The sequence below is a fragment of the Mercenaria mercenaria genome, chromosome 1 (genome assembly GCF_021730395.1).
Source record: "Mercenaria mercenaria strain notata chromosome 1, MADL_Memer_1, whole genome shotgun sequence".
Lineage (NCBI taxonomy): Eukaryota > Metazoa > Mollusca > Bivalvia > Venerida > Veneridae > Mercenaria > Mercenaria mercenaria.
This window is the reverse complement of record NC_069361.1, coordinates 57,708,508-57,729,665: the sequence shown is the minus strand read 5'-3', so window position 1 is coordinate 57,729,665 and position 21,158 is coordinate 57,708,508. Positions and strand designations below refer to the sequence as shown.

Below are 21,158 nucleotides of genomic sequence, written 5' to 3'. Positions count from 1 at the left end.
GTTTCTGGTGGCATGGCCAAAAAAAAGTAGGGTCGGTAGGTCGGTATTTGTTTTTTTTTTTGCATTATGATCAAGTAAATGTAGCCTATTATCACAGTCCGGGGCGACGTGGAAACAATAATCAACATCAACCCACCTGTGTTTAAAGTAAAAAAAAAAACATAAACAATTATCGGTAATTATTCTGTTGATAAACAAGTAATTGGCCTTGTTTTCATCATCAATTAAAATGCGCAATATCCCGTATAAACTGACAGGTAAATGTGTCAAACGATAATAGTAGATATCCTACCTCTGTGACCTATTTGCCCTCAAGGAATTTACATTATTGTTTGAAAAGAATATCTGACTTAGTGTCGAGTCTAAAAGGACATGTACAAAGATTCATTTACTTATTAAACTTACTCAAAACCACAGCGACATACTGCTTTATTTTAAAACAATCATTGTTAGCTCATCTGATTTTTTGAAAAAAAATGATGAGTTATTGTCATCACTTGAGCGGTTGTCGGCGTCGGCGTTGCCTGGTTAAGTTTTATGTGGTCAGCTTTTCTCCTAAACTATCAAAGCTATTGCTTTGAAACTTGGAATACTTGTTCACCATCATAAGATGACCCTGTATAGCAAGAAACATAGCTCCATCTTGCTTTTTGCAAGATTTATGGCCCCTTTTGTACTTAGAAAATATCAGATTTCTTGGTTAAGTTTTATGTTTAGGTCAACTTTTCTCCCAAACTATCAAAGCTTTTGCTTTGAAACTTGGAATACTTGTTCACCATCATAAGCAGACCCTGTACATCAAGAAACATAACTCCATCTTGCTTTTTGCAAGAATTATTGCCCCTTTTGGACTTAGAAAATCAGTTTTCTTGGTTAAGTTTTATGTTTAGGTCAGCTTTTATCCTAAACTATCAAAGCTATTCCTTAAAACTTGCAACACTTGTTCACCATCATAAGCTGACCCTGTACAGCAAGAAACATAACTCCATCTTGCTTTTTGCAAGATTTATGGCCCCTTTTGGACTTGGTTAAGTTTTATGTTTAGGTCTACTTTTTCTCTTAAACTATCAAAGCTATTGCTTTAAAACTTGCAACTCTTGTTCACCATCATAAGCTGACCCTGTACAGCAAGCAACATAACTCCATCCTGCTTTTTGCAATAATTATTGCCCCTTTTGGACTTAGAAAAATCATTTTCTTGGTTGAATATTATGTTTAAAACAACTTTTCTCATAAACTATCAAAGCTATAGGAGAGATCGTGTTTGTATACAAATTCTATTTTTAGAACTGATAAGACAGTGATCGGGTGGGCAGAAGCCGACCGTCCATGTTTTTTGTAAACAGTGATGTTTTTCTAACTGTCTAAACTTTCTTAAAACACAAATTACATAAATAATTTTTTGATCAATGGAAAGGTTATAAAACAAGCAATTTATTGATTACTTTTAATTGTTATTTCGAAATAAAATGGATTAATTATGAAGGCTTAACTTACACTGTTTTTCTAAAGGTTGTGAAAATCACTATGCCGCTTTTAAAATTATATGTCATTTAAAACGGTTATTCATTGAAAAAAGATATTTGGATACAAAAATATGAAGATTGTTAGTATTTCAAATCTTTTTGAATTTTGAAAATCCATAAATGAGCAAAAAAGTTATTAAAAATTAAAAATTCTGATTCAATACGCAAACGGTGTTAAAATCATTTGTTTTGCCAACCACCAGATAAACAGATGTTAACGCGTGACGTCACGGCGATCTCTCCTATTGCTTTAAAACTTGCAACAGTTTTTCACCATCATAAGTGGACACTGTACATCAAGAAACATAACTCTATCCTGCTTTTTGCAAGAGTGATGGCCCTTTTTAGACTTAGAAAATCATGGGTAGGACAATATTTCTATTATACAAAAAAAATCAGATGAGCGTCAGCACCCGCAAGGCGGTGCTCTTGTTTTTATTTACGTTCACAAGGTCCCGTAACCTATTCATCCGCACTTGCAGAAATCTGTTTGCCAAAAATCGTTTTACTCGATGTATTTAAATTGCTGCCACTTTTTCATTATTTAAGATTTTTTAATTCTGTTTTTTGTACTTTCTTGTCAAAAGTCTGAATTTTATGACCATAGTATGTATTATTTATTTACTTTTAGAAATAAATAAATAATTAAGATCGTGCTGTTTGAAATTTTACAAATAATTGTATGAAACTTCGATCATTTTTATAGAATTTTGCCTACATTTCTGTCGACATCTTATTAAAATCGTTATAGAATTCAAACTGTATTATTTCTAAAGCGTTGCTGAAAATTTGAAGCGATTATATTAAAAAATGAATGCACTACAAGCGTTTTTTGTGTACGTGTCGATAAACATTTAAGTAACGGCGATACGATAGGTCGCACGTGCTAGTGGAATGGAAAATTACTGGCATGACGTTTTGATATCTTTACGATTCGCAGGTAAATTCCAGTCAATCCAGGTAATTTTTAGGGATGTAATTTCTGAATTTTGTAAAGTTACTTTGTATATTGCAAATCTGAAGTCATCAATTCATGCATAAATATACGAAAGCTAGTATTTAGGATGTACATTTCAGATTCATGAAGTTCTTTTTGTAATTATTGTGAAAATTAAGGGATTTAAATTTCGGAAAAATGGCCGACCGGTGTTATGCGGACCGAAAATATCGTTGTCATTTAAAAGGAAACATCAGATAAATCGATGAAATTTCACGCTTTTATTATTAACATGTTTGAAAACTTAGTAGCCCGACGGACTACCCAGCTTTGGAAACTCGGTAGCCCGTCTGAAAAACTGGTAGCCCCGGGCTACCGTCAAGATCGAGGCCTGATTGTTGATCTTAACTGATGTGTTTATTAGGCTGTGATCAAGAAATGTCGCTTCGGCGAAGGGATGTGGAAGATACCACTTTGTTGAATATTTGTTGCATGTGATAATATCCTGGCTGAAACCAGAAGTTAAAGACCTTTTTAGTTAATGAGGGCTTAGACATACTTGTCACTTGTGCTGTCTTTATATTTGTTTCTGCATTGTTATTTGTTAGCTTACCTGTCACCTAGTGACAGGATGAGCTTTTGTGATCGTCCGTCCACAATTTCTTGTCTGCACGATAATGGTTTCATTTATGATTTTATTTTATCCAAACTTGCACACAACTTGTATAACCATAAGATCTTGGTTCCTTTATTGACCTGGCCAGATCCCATTATGGGTTCCAGAGTTATGGCCCCTGAAAGGGCCAAAATTAGCTATTTTGACCTTGTCTGCACAATAGCAGCTTTATTTATGATTAGATTTTTTCCAAACTTGCACACAACTTGTATCACCATAAGATCTTGGTTCCTTTATTGAACTGGCCATGAGTTCCAGAGTTATGGCTCCTGAAAGGGCCAAAATTAGCTATTTTGACCTTTTCTGCACAATAGCATCTTCATTTATGATTTGGATTTAATCAAACTTGCACACAACTTGTATCACCATAAGATCTTGGTTCCTTTATTGACCTGGCCAGATCCCATTATGGGTTCCCGAGTTATGGCCCCTGAAAGGGCCAAAATTAGCTATTTTGACCTTGTCTGCACAATAGCAGCTATATTTATGATTAGATTTTTTCCAAACTTGCACACAACTTGTATCACCATAAGATCTTGGTTCCTTTATTGAACTGGCCATGAGTTCCAGAGTTATGGCTCCTGAAAGGGCCAAAATTGGCTATTTTGACCTTTTCTGCACAATAGCATCTTCATTTATGATTTGAATTTAATCAAACTTGCACAAAACTTGTCACCATAAGATCTCGGTTGCTTTCTTGAACCGGCCAGATCCCATAATGGGTTTCAGAGTTATGGCCCCTGAAAGGGCCAGAATGGGTCACACATTAAACCGTAATCCACCTAAAAACCGGAATACACCTGTATTTTTTAATTTAAAGGTATTTTTGAAGTGTTTTTGATATAATTCAATCATATATATCATAAATAATTAACATACGAAAGGAAAATAAAATACGTTCATGCAAAATGATTTTATACGAGATTGAAAATCGGCGACCGCGCGGGAAATTTTCATAACCGAAATACACCCAAATTTTATTAATAAATGGTATTTTCGTAGAGATTTTTTGCAAAAATCATTCCTGTGTAATATAAATAATAATATTAAAAAAGGAAAATAAAATACTTTAACGCAAAACTATTTTATACCAGATCGAAATCTGGCGACCGCTCGGGAAATTACCTTAACCAAAATACACCCGTATTTCTTCAACAAATAGTATTTTTGAAGTGGTTTATGACTGAATTCAAACATATATATCATAAATAATTTATTTTCAAGAGGAAGTTAAAATAATTTTGCGCATTACGTCTTGTACACGATGAAAATCTGCGAGGGCACTGTAAATTTGCGCATTCGTGAATATATTTCCATGTCCTAAAATTCTCTATTATACACCAGTATTTCTGTAATAAATCGCATTTTTAGGGTTTATGACAGAATTCAGTCATATCTAAAACGAAAAATTAATTTAAAAAAGCAAATTAAAACACGCAAAACATTTTTATACGAGGTTGAAAATTTGTTGAGCGCACGTGAAATTTGCGCACTCAGGGCCCTCGTTTGCCGATTTTTGGGGCCGAAATTCGGCCCCGTTCCCCCCTCGAAATAGTATGCTTTTTTCCCCCGAAGTATAGAAAAATTCCCCCTCGAAAGAAAAAAAATCAAGAAAAAAATCGATACCCGATAGTCTTAGGAGCGTCTCGTAACTTAATGAGCCTGATAAAGTTTTACTCCTTCCTCTTATCAGTCATTTTCTACAGTAAAACTATATCCACGATAAACACGTGTATTCAAAATAAACACACGCGGTCATGCCCTCCTGCCTTTGATCTTCTGCTAAATTCCCGCTCTTTATCATGTGGACATGCCACGCTGATTTTTCTTTATCAGCAAGTTACGTCACGGCGAGTGAACATAGGTAATGAGAATCAATGAAGTGTTAACATTAATTGATAAAGCGGTACCCGTATTGAGCCTGCATACTGTCAAAAAAGGCGCCAATTATTAAATTATCGTAATTAAGCGACCAGCTGATTACCGAGATTTCTTCATGCAAACTTTAAATTAGCTCATTGTTTAATGATTGTACCTTAATATCAACCAGAAAATCCACAAATTTAAATGGATTTGGAAAGTAAAAATAAGTTTAGAATGTCCGTTCACGATTCTAATTACACCCGATGACATATGCAATTTTTCCAAAATTCACTAAAAAAACTTGACTTTCAGTGCAAGTTTTAATGAAAAGTAGCATCATTATTTGAGGAACTATCTCTGGTTTACCTTAGTGGACCAAGTTTACTGGCAAAAACAACATTTCAGAGGACATTCCAAAAGTGTACCAGTATCCGGATAGTACTTTTTTGGATACATTTTTACAGTGTTTTAGCACTTTTCTGCTAACAAAAAAAAAATATGGAAGAAAAACCTCATCAAATTAAAATGAATTTTGATAAAAATTTATTTACAATATCAGATTATATGACCTGAAACAGAAATTATTATTATGTTATTATGATGTAACATGTTCTTGGTTTTAGTAGCTATTAATTACTTAGTATTACTTTATAAGAAAATATAGTCAATTGTATTGATGTGTTGGGGCAGGACTCTTGTATTTTGAAAAAGGACCGTTCAAAATTTGGACCCTGCTCCGGCTGCTGCTGAGACAATGTCCGTGGATACTGCTAGTGCTACTGATAATGACGACATGTGAACCTCGCTTGGATATCACATAACTGATTTAATAAAAGAAAATAAAAGTTGCCTGTTTTTAATAGATTATGTTCTGTACAATACTTCAGATATATTCACATTAGTTTGATATCTGTAATACTCAACTGACCTTAATTTAAGGGGTTATGATCAGATGTCATATCTCCAGAGTGAATTCCCCCCTCCCTTGAAAACGACGCGAAATTCCCCCCTCCAAAGGCCCCGGCCCCAATCCCCCAAAATGTAGAGAGGGCCCTGGCACTCGTGGATGAACTACAATCGTTATTATTTTGTTAGCTTTTAACTTAGGTAGGTTAATTTCTTTAAAATTTTGATTCTTTTGGTTTGAATTATTTCAAAATAGTCTTTAAATGGTATTATATAATATTCCTTTATGAAGTATAGAGTAATCATATAAGCGAGCGCAGATGTATTTATAATTAAATTTCATATTTCAGATAATGGGAATTATTTTAACGCCAAGAATAATTAAATAATGATACTTACATAAATACTGAGTTGTTAAAATCCTTGTTCTTACACCATCATCCAAAGTGCGTGTAGACCAATGACCCTTGCTGCTGAGTGGTTAAGAATGCTTGCTTGAAACAACTGTAACCACTCACTGATTGATATCAGATATTGGTTCGAGACTCACTACCGACCAGGATACCATAATTGATGAAGTTGGACAGTACCATAAGAAGCATATGATAATTAGTACAAGTATCATTGTACTGATTTCGTCAGTTTTTTACAAATGAAGAAACAAACTGCAGCTCTTAACATTTTTATTTCACACATTTAACAAGTAACATTTTCATTTTATTTCGTCAAACATACTTTCAAAAGAAATAGTATTTCTACAGAACATAATATTTACATAATTAACAAATCAATATGGAGTGAAGTATTGAATATTTATATAAATATGGTAAATAATAATAATAATAAAACGTTGTAAAGAGTCGGTGTGTACAACACCCAGCGAAGTTATATAACTCCCCTTCCCGACTACAGTACATAACATTTACATAATTAACAAACATAAACGTAGTAAATAAATAATAATAACAAAATGTTGTAAAGAGTCGGTGTGTACAACACCCGGTGAAGTTATGTAACTCCCCTTCCCGACTACAGTACATAACACTAGGGTAAATCATTAAAATCATGGAGAATCAATATGTGGTTCTGGTTCATGTTTTTTCCTTTTTAAGCTAAGAGTTACTGTTTTTGGTTTCCTCTTTCTCTGACCTGGCTTGCGCCCATTTGTCCTTGGGGCCAACACTGTTGTCTTGCCGTCCGTCAACGTCACTTGTGTGCTGTCTATTGGGACGTGATGTCGAACACGATTGTAAGTATTGACCTTTTGTTTGTCAGTCAAGGAAATCCAGTCAGTCTTTGACCTCTCGAAATGTCGGTACATGTCCGTAAGCCGATAGTCACCAACTCTGACAATTGCGCTGCGAATGCGCTTGAACTGTCCATTGACCAAATCCAGTATAAGATTCACAAGTTCGGGCAGGGGCTTGGACTTCCAGTCAACAGTCTGTTTCAGGACATGATTCATACTTTCACAATTGTTGTTGGTCCAATGTTGTATAACCTTATTTTGACGCTGTGGGTCATTAACCTTCTCTTTCAGTACGGGTATCAGTCGTCTTTGGAAGTATGTCAGGAATTTGCTCGAAACCTCTGTCAGTTCTGTCTCAATCTCCTTAACCTGTTCGTCGTAACAAAATACTGTCATCTGCGTCAATGAGTCCATCTTGTCCGAAAATTTTGTCGAGCATGTTTACCCTCTGTGTCTTTGATACCGTGTCATCCGTCAGTATATGTCTAGCATTCTCCTCGAGATGTCTCGTACAAAGAACATGAGTTGCCTCTGGGAAAACAGTTGTAATGGCTTTAACTAAAGCCTATTCGTCATCTGAGCCAATCACTAATTTTGATAGAGGGGTGTCATGCAATTTCAACTTCAAATGATAAAAAAAATGACTGAAAGTTTCGAAGTCACTGTTATCGTGAATGAAGATGGGCCCCAGAAAAATAGGATTTTGGTTTGTCCTTACATGTTCAATAGAAAGTTGTTTGTAACAAGTAACAGTGACATGCATTTTACATAACATGAACGTTTTATCAATTCCTAAAACTGTTTTTCCAGTGCAACACATGTTCTTCAAGTCCGTCAGTTGCTTGTCTGTATAACATATAAATGCGGGGGGCTTTCCACTAGTCCTTATTACAGATCTAACCCGATAAGGCCAGGTGATGATCATAAATAAATAAACTTTATTTCTTGGAGGTATGTATACTCTAGATTAGGGTCATTCTCGTAAGCATACATTATTTCCGTAAGATCGTAGAGTTATAATCTCGTATACAGAATTAACTTTTAATTAACTTCTCTCATTCATGTTTAATCTGATTGAGCATCGTTCTACATCTTACAAAAATTATAAAAATTGTTCATATAATAAATACTATTTACTTTAAAAAGAAAGGCCGAGTGCATTTCAGTTATGGAAATTTCCCGTGCGCTAGCCGAATTTTGATCTCGTATAAATTCGTTTTGCGTTAATAAAGTAAATAATTAAGTTAATAAAAAAAAATATTTTCCATTTGTAAATTTATTATTCATAATATATACGAATGAGTTCTGCATTAAACCCTACAAAATACCATTTATTAATATAATACGCGTGTATTTCGGTTATGATAATTTTCCGCGCGATCGCCGCATTTCAGTCTCTTATAAAATCGTTTTTCGTAAACGTATTTTATTTTCCATTCGTATATTAATTATTTAGGATATATTTGATTGAGTTATATAAAAAAACTTACATAAATACCATTTTTTAATAAAATACGGGTGTATTTCGGTTACGATGATTTCCCGCACGGTCGCCGAATTTCATTCTCTTATAAGATCATTTTGCGTGAATGATTTTATTTTCCTTTCGTATGTTAATTATTTATGATATATATGATTGAATTATATCAAAAACACTTCAAAAATACCTTTAAATTAAAAAAATACAGGTGTATTCAGGTTATTCCACGTGTATTCCGGTTTTTAGGTGGATTCCGGTTTAATGTGTGACCGGCCAGAATTAGCTATTTTGACCTTGTCTGCGCAATAGCAGCTTTATTTATGATTTGATTTTAACCAAACTTGCACACAACTTGTATAACCACAAGATCTTGATTCCTTTCTTGAACTGGCCAAATTCCTTTATGGGTTCCAGAGTTATGGCCCCTGATAGGGCAAGAATTAGCTATTTTGACCTTGTTTGCACAATAGCAGCTTCATTTATGATTTGAATTTAATCAAACTTGCACAGAAACTTGTGTCACCATAAGATCTTGGTTCCTTTCTTGAACTGGCCAGATCCCGTAATGGGATCCAGAGTTATGGCCCCTGAAAGGGCCAAAATTAGCTATTTTGACTTTTTCTGCACAATAGCAGCTTCATTCATGATTTGATTTTAACCAAACTTGCACACAACTTGTATCACAGATCTTGATTCCTTTTTATATGCCCTAAGAGACATATTATGTTATCGCCTCGGTGTCTGTCTGTCGGTTAGCAATTTCGCTTCCGCTCTGTAACTGAACCCCATGATGGATTTCAAAGATACCTGACACAAATGTTCACCTCATCGAAACGATGTGAAGAGTGCATGTTTCAGATGGCTCACTTCAAGGTCAAGGTCACACTTAGGGGTCAAAGGTCATATGACTTTGTTTTGTGTGTATATCTGCTCTGCATTTGCGTTGCATTGCAGTGCTCTTGTTTTTATTTGGCAGATCCTTCTTTTGTTCACTTACAATAATTATGTCTCCCCCAGGAGACATATTGTTTTTGCCCTGTCCGTCCGTCCTTCCGTCCGTCCGTACGTACGTCACACTTCATTTCCGAGCAATAACTGGAGAACCATTTGGCCTAGAACCTTCAAACTTCATAGGGTTGTAGGGCTGCTGGAGTAGACGACCCCTATTGTTTTTGGGGTCACTCCGTCAAAGGTCAAGGTCACAGGGGCCTGAACATTGAAAACTATTTCCGATCAATAACTAGAGAACCACTTGACCCAGAATGTTGAAACTTCATAGGATGATTGGTCATGAAGAGTAGATGACCCCTATTGATTTTGGGGTCACTCCATCAAAGTTCAAGGTCACATGGGCCTGAACATTGAAAATCATTTCCGATCAATAACTAGAGAACCACTTGACCCAGAATGTTGAAACGTCATAGGATGATTGGTCATGAAGAGTAGATGACCCCTATTGATTTTGGGGTCACTCCGTCAAAGGTCAAGGTCACAGGGGCCTGAACATTGAAAACCATTTCCGATCAATAACTAGAGAACCACTTGACCCAGAATGTTGAAACTTCATAGGATGATTGTACATGCAAAGTAGATGACCCCTATTGATTTTGGGATCACTCCATTAAAGGTCAAGGTCACAGGGGCCTGAACATTGAAAACCATTTCCGGTCAGTAACTTGAGAACCACTTGACCCAGAATGTTGAAACTTAATAGGATGATTGGTCATAAAGAGTAGATGACCCCTAACGATTTTGGGGTCACTCCATCAAAGTTCAAGGTCACAGGGGCCTGAACATTGAAAATCATTTCCGATCCATAACTAGAGAACCACTTGACCCAGAATGTTGAAACTTCATAGGATGATTAGTCATGCAGAACAGATGAACCCTAACGATTTTAGGGTCACTCTGTTAAAGGTCAAGGCCATAGGGGCCTGAACATGGAAAACCATTTCCAATCAATAACTTGAGAACCTCTCGACCCAGAATGTTGAAACTTCATAGGATGATTGTTCATGCAGAGTAAATGACCCTTTTTGTTTTTTGGGTCACTCCGTTAAAGGTCAAGGTCACAGGGGCCTGAACATTGATAACCAGTTCCAATCAATAACTTGAGAACCTCTCGACCCAGAATGTTGAAACTTCATAGGATGATTGTTCATGCAGAGTAAATGACCCTTATTGTTTTTTGGGTCACTCCGTTAAAGGTCAAGGTCACAGGGGCCTGAACATTGATAACCAGTTCGGATCAATAACTTGAGAACCACTTGACCCAGAATGTTGAAACTTCATAGGATGATTGAACATGCAGAGTAGATGACCCCTATTGATTTTGGGGTCAGTCTATTAAAGGTCAAGGTCACAGTGGCCTGTTCATGTAAAATCATTTTTTGGAAATAACTTGAGAACCACTTGACCTACAATGTTGAAACTTAATAGGATGATTGGACATGCAGAGTACATGACCCCTATTTATTTTGAGGTCACTTGATCAAAGGTCAGGGTCACAGGAGCCTGAACAATGACTTGAGAACCACTAGGCCACGAGTGTTGAAATTTAGCGGGATGACTGGACATGCCAAGTAGATGATCCCTATTGCAGCCAACCATCAGTGTCTCTTTGACTTTCGCTCCTGACCCCTATTGACTTCTTGCCTATAGGACTTTGCATTGGGGGAGACATGCGCTTTTTTACAAAAGCATTTTCTAGTTTTTCTTATAATTACTTCCCGTTTATATTACTATAAATAGCTTATTTAGTAACTTTTTTATTATTGGCCATAGGGAAAAACCAAGACCATTTTCCTGTGGTACAACATGGATGGTACCTCCAATTTATAGGTGTATTTTGACATATCTGTATCTTTAAGAAAATTTTAACTATATTTTCTCGTGATTCTTTTGATTGATCTTGATTATGATTTTTTGACCTTCTTGTCCTTAAGTGCATAGGTGAGCGATATAGGGCCATTATGGCCCTCTTGTTTTAATCATGTCATGAATTAGATACACGTTTTGTTACAGAGTTAGTGTTGAGCATGCAAGAGGAACTCCGAGAGGCTCAGACAGATATTATGACAGTAGCTATGACAGATATCCACCTCGTCGTGGAGGTGGGGGAGGTGGTAGAAGAAGTAGTGCAAGAGATAAGTAAGTATGCACCAATATCTACATGTTAAGTTTTTCATACCATTCCTCATTTTGACAAAACCTTTTGAGGTAAACATCATGTCCAGTTTTAGGCTCGAGTACATAACTCCATCAAAGATTTTGTCTGAATTATGGCCCCTTTTACAAATGTTTAAGTTTTTTGTAACAGTTCGTTTTTTTGTGTAAACTGTTTGACATATGGCTTTGAAACTTTCATCAGGCCATAATTAAAAAAATATTTGTTTGTAGTGCTCCAACCCAGACTTTTGTGAGTGGGTAGGTAGGTAGGGATTTTTTTTGTAAAATCAGTGAACACAAATTTTCACAGCAGACATTGAAATAAATTCATGAATTTCAGAGGGCAAGAACATGAATGGCAGACAAATTCTACTTCTTGCATGCAGACATTTATTAACCAGATCTTATTTTTTCAAATTAATCAAAATTTTCGTAAAACTGAATGACACTACTGTGGGAATAGACCAGGGAGAATGCACAAACAATCTGGACACTCCCAACCCTCATTCCCTCAATTTTAAACATTTTATGGGACAGTTGTTCTCACTTCAGATGCTTTCAGACTCTTAGTGTATGAAATGATATTGATGGTCTTAAGTTTTGAGTACTCAAATGTCATTAATCTTTGAAAGGAATGAAAACAGCTGTTAATATATCTTTTGTCTAAATTCTGAGTACCCACTTTTTGTGCAAGTCTACGTTTTGTCAAAACTATTTAACCTGTGGCTTTGACATTTTAAACACTTGCTTATCATCATGATCTCTACTGTAGAAAAGAGTACATAACTCTGTCAACTATTTTGGCTGAATTATGGCCCTTTTTGGACTTAGAAATCATTTAAATTTTTGATACAAGTCCACATTTTGTCTAACTTGTTTGTCATATGGCTTTGAAACTTTGACCACTTGTTTACCATCATGGTTTACATAACTAGGACAAGGACTTTGGCTCAGTTTTGGCTTTTTTTTAGCTCGACTATATGAAGAGCTATCCTACTCTACCCGGCGTCAGCGTCTTTCCGCGTCCCTCCTTTGTAAAAGTTTGTTTACACTTTCTCTTTTATCTCTGTAATTACTTGATGGATTAGTTTCAAACTTCAAATAGTTATTCCTCATCACCACCCACATCATATGGCACAAGGGCCGTAACTCTCACACCAATATTTCATGAAGTATCCCCCCTTTTTACTTAGATTATTTCAGGTTAAAAGTTTTGGTGTACTTTCACTCTATCTCTGTTATTACTAAATGGATTTGATTCAAACTTAGAACACTTGTTTGACATCATCAATCACATCATATGGCACAAGGTCCATAACTCTTGCACCAATTTTTCAAGAAGTATGCCCCCCTTTTACTTACAATTTAAGGTTACTTTTGATGCATTTTCACTTTATCTCAGTTACTACTAAATGGATTTGATTCATACTTAAATAATTGTTCCACATCATATGACACAAGGTGCATCGCTCTTGCACCAATATTTTATGAATTATGCCCCCTTTTATGCTTAGAATTATACTTACCTGATGTTTTGATACACTTTACCTATCTATTTTGACATAGACTCTAGCTATTGTCCAATATCTTCATCCACATTGGAGTCATTAAGCACTCCAGTGACAGCTCCAGCCTCCTCAGATGTGCCCAGTTTCACTATCCAGCATCGAAATAGTCTCCTGTGACAGCTCTTGCTATTCTACTCACCCTGGCGTAGGCATCACATCTTGGTTTGCATGCAAGTACATATGGCTATCATTTAAAGGCATATAGCTTTGAAACTTATTTTTTTCTTTTTCTAAGTCAATTACCAACCTCACTAGGTCAAGTCCCATGTATTTGGGCCAAATTATGCCCCCTTTTGGACTTAGAAAATCCTGGTTAAAGTTTTACATGCAAGTTACTGTCTTCCAGAACTAATGCACATATTGATTTGAAGCTTCACAGGTGTTTTTGGGATTTTAAATTTAGGTGATAGCATCAAGTGATATCCCATAACTCTGACAAGCATTTTGGCTAAATGATGCCCCATTTTGGACAGAAAATCCTGGTTAAAGTTTTGCATGCAAGTTTCAATCTCCAAAACAAATGCAGATACTGGATTGAGACTCTATAGTTATTTTAACATTTAGGGTAATATTCCTGCTTCTGGGACAACAATTCGAATAATCGAGCATTGGCTGTCTTAAGCATACCATTCCATATTTTGTCTAAGCTGTACCGTCATGGTCACACATTGCCATATAGTGCAAGACTTACCCAAATCCACAAATACAGGTACATTGTTTGTCTTCTCTATTTTTCTATATTTGTCTGAAAATCTCTGGTAATATTTTGATCCCATACTTCAATTCTGCAAATATTCAAGTGCGCTGTCAACAGACGGCTCTGTTTATCTTTTCAAATTTTTGCCTTGAATTACCAACATTAATATATTTTTCCTTTTGCAAGAACAAAGTTTACATTTATTTACTTGCTATTGCAGGTATGGTCCACCAACTCGTACAGATAACAGATTAATTGTTGAGAATTTATCGTCGAGGGTCAGCTGGCAGGTATGTCACTTGATGATTATGGTAAAATTTTGAGGAATTTTATTGCAGTTTTTTCATGAGAAATAAAGCTACCTGTGTTATTTGGATTTTATCTCTTTTTGATAGGATTTTAAGGTTTTATAAGTACATGCATAGTGAATATGAATCAATGTGGTTTTTGTAAAAGTTTTCCAGTAGGAACTGATACTTAAGGTTGTTTTTTTTTTTTCCTGAAAATTTTATCTTTCCCTATTTTTGTAGTTTTTGTGTGTTACATTTCTAACAACATTGAATAGAAAAACAAATATTTCTAATGTAAAAGAGTGAATTATGTCTAATGATTTAAATGCATATTAGAGATAGGGAATGGTAAAATGCGCATTTTTTTGTTGATTGTTTGCAGAAATTAAGAGAAAAAATTGTTTTGAAGATGGTAATTTGAATAAACTTATGTTTTAATGTTGAGTCTTGCTCTCTTATCGTATAAGGACACAATGATCAATTGGAGCAAGCCAGAATCAATGTCAGTCAGTCAATAGAGGCAAATTTATAGACGTGCCACATCACTCAGTAGGCTCAAGGCTCAAAGCTATCAATCCTCAAGGCACAAGGGGCTAGCCTAGCAGTTCGCGCCACCCACATCTGTCCATGCCACCACATTCCCGCAGGGTTCAATGTCAGAAGATCAGATGCACTCGAGGAGAAATTTAAACACCCAGTCAATAGAGTGTGATTTGTTTCTTCAAATCTAGCTCTATTGGGTTCTTGAAAATTTTCTTATTTGGAAATTTGAGTAAAATAAAATTTTGGCATAACATTTGTAAGAACACTGAGATTGTTCTTGGACAGACGTTTTGACATTGTTGCACTTCTGTGCAAGGACTGACGTTCAGACTTAAGATGATTCCTTGCTTTGGTGTACCATGGTTGTTTTCTGGCTGGTCTAAGGTGTCAGAGGGTCGAGGCATTTTCTGGCTGATACATTAAGGCACATTTGACAATGGACCAATAAGCATCCATATGCATCCTCTGGCTGACACTAATGCCGAGTGTTCATCCCCACAACCCACTGTTTCAGAACAAGTGAACATTTGATGTAGAGGTAATTTAATTGTGAACAGGGGCATATTTGAGGTGATGAGTTAAATATTAATGTATAGGAACTTGGGGCTTGAAAAATCTGTTGTATACATGCATGTCTCTCATGATTAGAATACAGGGCTTTCGCTAGGAATTCAGAAAGAGGAGTCCTGGACTCCAGTCCTGTGAAAAGAGTCCCACAGCAAAAACTTTGTGTCCAACTTCAAAGAAAGTACATGTAGTATAAATGCTGTATGTTTTAATTAATATACCGTAACTTAAGTTGTTTTTAGTTGAGTTGAGAAAATAACATTTAAATATTTACAACAGGCCTAATTATTTGCATTGTTAAAATCAGATTTGCGTACAAGGCTGTGAAAAGCAAAACGGTATTTGATAATTATATTATATGATTTAAATCTGATCTCATTAAAACACTGCAATTAGCATTTACTCAGTGTCTTGCATGCAATCAATTAGCGCTTTCTCACCAAGACACCCGTCAAACTGTTATCGGCCGCGTTAATTGGCTGTACACGAATTCAGCGACGCCCTGATTGCTTAGCTACCGATACGACACTGACACAAGATTGTGTATTCCTTTTAGAAACTGACGACGTGTAGATATTTTATTTTTTTTATTCAGAAATATATGCATACAAAGGGCATCCACGGAAGCACCAGGATTGCGTACAAGACAAAAAAGTATGCATCCAAATACGCAAGATTGAGCGTCTCTGAAAGCCCTGAGAATAGGATATATTAATTTCTTGTACAGTATATATTGAAAGGGGAAATGACACCAGATTAAAGGCAATGATTTTTCAAGCCCTAATAGTAGTAAGGTTGTTGCTTGCCAATAAACCAAGGATTAAATTAATTACAGCCAGTGACTTCTTCTATACTAATTTGAATTTCAAAAGGAGTTTAAATGAATTTCAAAAATTAAGTCTGTTTCCATAGTATAAATGTTGTAAAATCATTTAATTTCGTGGGCATGAAATACTGAAGTTCAAGCAGAAAAGATTTCATGTGGATATGAATTTGTGGATTTAAGGTTTTGGTGATAAAATTAATTGGAATTTTACAGGTTCATTGCGATTTCATTTTTATGCATTGAGGCAATCATGAAATCCATGAAGAAAAAAATCTCCCACAATATTAATGATTTTATGAGTTATAAATGTTGATAGGGGAACAGTTGTAAAATACTCACAAGTAAATAAAGGTTTTGGCATTTGTATCCATTTTTATCCACTGAGAAATTTAAAATTGTCCTTTACAAGAACAAGATTTTATTCGCTATTTGGACCAATTTCTGATAGGCTTGTGGTAAGAATGGTAAGTTTTAGTTCTATAAAATGCATGCTTTAAAAGGTTGTGGATTTGGGAATATGCTTTCATCATGTCAGATTATGTCATCCTTCCCATTGTTTGCAATCATCCTGTGGTAAATTGATAGGTGTTGAACTTTGTGTTTTTCTCAATTCAGGATCTGAAGGACTATATGAGACAGGCAGGTGAGGTGACATATGCTGATGCACATAGGGACAGAAAAAATGAAGGGTAAGTACAAGATGGATGATTTCTGCTACTTTAAAATTGCTAGATAAGATGCAAAATAGTTTTGAAGTGCTCATAGTGAGCTTTTGTGATTACGCTGTGTCCGTCGTCAACTATTTCTTTAAACATCTCCACAACCACTGAATGGAATTTGATGAAGCTTTGCCTAGATATTCCCTGGGCCGTCCTCTACCAACGTTCTTCAAACAGGTCTAAAAATAGAAAAGTCTTCAACAACATCTTGTAAACCGCTGGTCAGATGTTGAAATGACTTCACACAAATGGTCCTTGTGTAGCCTTCTACCAAGATAGTTCAAATTATTCTGATTTGTCAAAAACATGGCGTGATCAAAGTGATCATTGTTTGCAATCATCAAAGTGATCACGCCATCTGTTTAAAAAGAAAACTTGAAAAATCTTGTGTGAAACTGCTGGCCTGATTGTAAAGTAATTTTACCCAAATGTTCCTTGTGTGAACCTCTTGAACTCAAAGTTTGTTCAAACTATTCAGATTAAAATAAAAACATAGCCGCCAGAGGGCATGGTCACTTTCCCTATATGTATAAAGTGAATCTTGAAAATTTTGTATGAAACTGCTGGCCCAATTTTGAAATAATTTCACACAAATTATCCTTGTGTGAACCTCTTCAAAGATTGCTCAGGTTATTCTGATGATCATTTGTCATAAAAACATGGCCCCCAGAGGGCATGGTCACTATTATCTATATATTTGAAACTTTAAAAAAATTCTTGTGTGAAATGGCTGGCCCGATTTTAAAATAATTTCACACAAATGGTCTTTGTTTGACCTACCAAGATTGTTCAAATTTTTTTGATTTGTCATAAAACATGGCCACCAGGGGGAGTTGTCACTTTTTCCCTATAAGTATATATTGGAAACTTTAAAAATGTTTCTGTCAGAATAAGCAGACCCAGTTTTACACAAATGTTTCTTTGGTGACTATGAATAATATATTTATTTAGTAGAAACTTATATAATATTCTCACAAGTCGGAAAACACTGGCACCGTCCCGGTATAATTTCACAGACATTTTCCTTGCATAACCATCTACCAAAGCTGTTCATACAAGCAGCGTAACTCAGGTGAGCTATCTGGGGCCACATGGCCCTCTTGCTTTCTTTTCATTCATTGATAAAAAGTGAGCAAACTATTAAAGTAAAGAACTTTCAGACACTGCCAGAGATTTTTTTATGCCCTCACTTTTGGGGGAAGGGGTTGGGGGGGAGGCATATAGATTTGCTTTTGTCCGCCCGTCCTTGCGAGAATGTTGTCGCGCCTAGCTCCAAAAGTATTTGACGTAGTCACAAAACATTACAGGAATGTTGGTCAGCATGTGTAGTTGTGCACCTGGGGTGTCTCGTCCGGATTCATTCAGTCATGTAGGAGTTACGGCCCCTGACTTAAAAATTTGTCATTTTAGTGTTGTCGCTGTAAGCTCCAAAAGTATTTGATAGAGAGTCACAAAACTTTACAGGAATGTTGATCAGCATGTGTAGTTGTGCACCTTGGGTTTCGCGTCCAGATTCATTCAGTTGTGTAGGAGTTATGGCCCCAGACTTGGTAAAAAAATTGGTCATTTTAATGTTGTGTCGCAGCTAGCTCCAAAAGTATTTGACGTAGAATCACCAAAGGTTACAGGAACGTTGTTCAGCATGTGCAGTTGTGCACCTGGGGTTTCGCGTCCGGATTCATTCAGTATTGTAGGAGTTATGTTCCCTGACGTAGGAAAAAATTTGTGTCCTTTGTCATGTAGTGGGGGCATCTGTGTTCCATGGACACATTTCTAGTTTCCTTCATAAACTGACTCCGGTAAACAGAGTCTGTCCCCAACTGAAAATGTATGTGTTTTTCCCCCCAAATGCAGGCAAAAAATCTCCATTCAGCTGACAAGAAAAATAAAAGGAAGGTTATATCTTATCCGAAAATTGCATCTGAAAACCATTATATAAAATTATCTTATAAGAGAAAAATATTCAAACACAACCGATTCTTCTTGCAGCAGACGGCAAGCGGTACACTACATACCTTGTGACAACACCGATGAGAAAATTTAGTTGTTTATGTAAACACCCCGTAAACTAGACAAATAGTTAAAAAATATTAGGATATGGATGACGGGAATGCAGATTTTTTGTATTATTGAAACAATGTGTTAAAATTGCCACATTGATTGAACTGAATAGCAATTTTTCACCAATTTGCTAATAAAAAATCAGTGGTATCTAATGCGTCTGCTTTGGGTCAGTCTTCATTTTGAGATTTTAATTTATAGTCTTGCACACCAAATATTTGCACTATCAGCACCAGATCTACAAAATATCATTCGAAAACTTGAGTATCATACCTGATGCCCTACCCACTGCTGTTTGTAACACTGCATCAGTTTCTTTTTCCCCAAAATCTTTAAATTTTACTACGCATTTTCCCCCATTTTACTGGTACCGGTGCCATCCCCAAAATCTGAAAAACATCTCTTGACTGCACACTGGGTGTAATGATGTCCATCTTTCGGGTCAGACCAGAGTATGTTGACAACTCTCACTGAACACCAAAAAGTGCAATTTCTTTTATCATTGAATTGCTTTCTCATTTGTTACTTTTTTCTTTGCAAATATGGCTAGACAAATGTTGGATTCTGTATGAACATTTTCATTCATCATCTTTTTTCTTTGTGCTAAATTGTATGGTCAGTGATGCTGTTTCAAGACGGGGCTGATTGTGATGATACTCGTATTAACATCTGAGCCATCTTTGTAGCATTTTGAGAAATGAGAAAATTAGCTAATTACATGGTGTAATGTAAAGTTGGGAAAAATGACCAGTATATATTAGTAGAATAAGTGAAAAATATATATGAACTAACAAAGGAGATGATGTCCATTTTTCGAGTCCGATTTTCCATGTTGCAGGGCGCCTGATGCATAATATTTGACAATGGTTTCAGCTAAAGCTGTCTCATATTTGTCTTGTTCTAGCAAGTTTTAGTTTAAAAAAAAAATTATTTTATAAACAATTTTACGGTGTTATGATGTCCATCTTTCGGGTCAGAAATTTTCTGTTGACAACCCTAACTGAACACCACATATATTGATAAATTTACAAAATATTTCTGAGCAAGGTGGCAGCTTTGCAGGTCAAGCAAAGACTGTATTATGTAATCTGACAATGTTTACCATTGAACAAGGTTATAGGATGTAAGAAAAGGAAGTTGTATTTCTGCAAGTGTGAATGCTTTATTCTTTAAATTGAAGAATATGGTGTTATGATGTCCATCTTTCGGGTCAGAATTTTTCTGTTGACAACATAAACTGAACACCACATATATTGATAAATTTACAAAATATTTCTGAGCAAGGTGGCAGCTTTGCAGGTTAAGCTAAGACTGTATTATGCAGGCCTCCTAGTAAAACCTTTAAAACCTTTAAAAACCTTTAATTTCAGAGCAAACCTGTAAAACCTTTAAATCTTCTGAAAAAACCTTTAAAACCGCCAAATAGCCTGTAATTTTCACTCAGAACCTATATTTTTGTTCAGACTGCTTGCTGTGCCAGTTTAAAGCAAGTAATGGTTATACTACTGTATTTCTTCCCCCCTTTTAAGTGTTGTTATTAGGATACTGCTTGTGTATCTTTCATCATGAGTTTTTCAGAATGCTGTTGTGTTCACCAGACCACATACATGTAGTAAATACCTATATATATTATGTGTTTTCAACGAGAATTCCGACAAAATTAGCCTTTATTTACTCTTTATTTTTAGCTCACCTGTCACAAAGTGACAAGGTGAGCTTTTGTGATCGCGCGGTGTCCGTCGTCCGTGCGTGCGTCCGTAAACTTTTGCTTGTGACCACTCTAGAGGTCACAGTTTTCATGGGATCTTTATGAAAGTTGGTCAGAATGTTCACCTTGATGATATCTAGGTCAAGTTCGAAACTGGGTCATGTGCCGTCAAAAACTAGGTCAGTAGGTCTAAAAATAGAAAAACCTTGTGACCTCTCTAGAGGCCATATATTTCATAAGATCTTCATGAAAATTGGTCAGAATGTTTACCTTGATGATATCTAGGTAAAGTTCGAAATTGGGTCACATGCCGTCAAAAACTAGGTCAGTAGGTCTAAAAATAGAAAAACCTTGTGACCTCTCTAGAGGCCATA

General features: G+C 35.8%; 1 protein-coding gene across 2 annotated transcripts in view; it reads left to right on the top strand.

Moving 5' to 3' along the window:
* Window positions 1–21,158, top strand: part of LOC123536500 (serine/arginine-rich splicing factor 6-like) — a 37,786-nt gene that overhangs the window by 2,830 nt on the left and 13,798 nt on the right. For both annotated transcript variants that reach the window (XM_053548847.1, XM_045319719.2), the window contains exons 4-6: window positions 11,662–11,787; window positions 14,291–14,360; window positions 16,912–16,985. In XM_053548847.1, coding sequence (XP_053404822.1) covers window positions 11,662–11,787; window positions 14,291–14,360; window positions 16,912–16,985 — 270 coding nt within the window. The remainder of the gene's footprint in view (window positions 1–11,661; window positions 11,788–14,290; window positions 14,361–16,911; window positions 16,986–21,158) is intronic.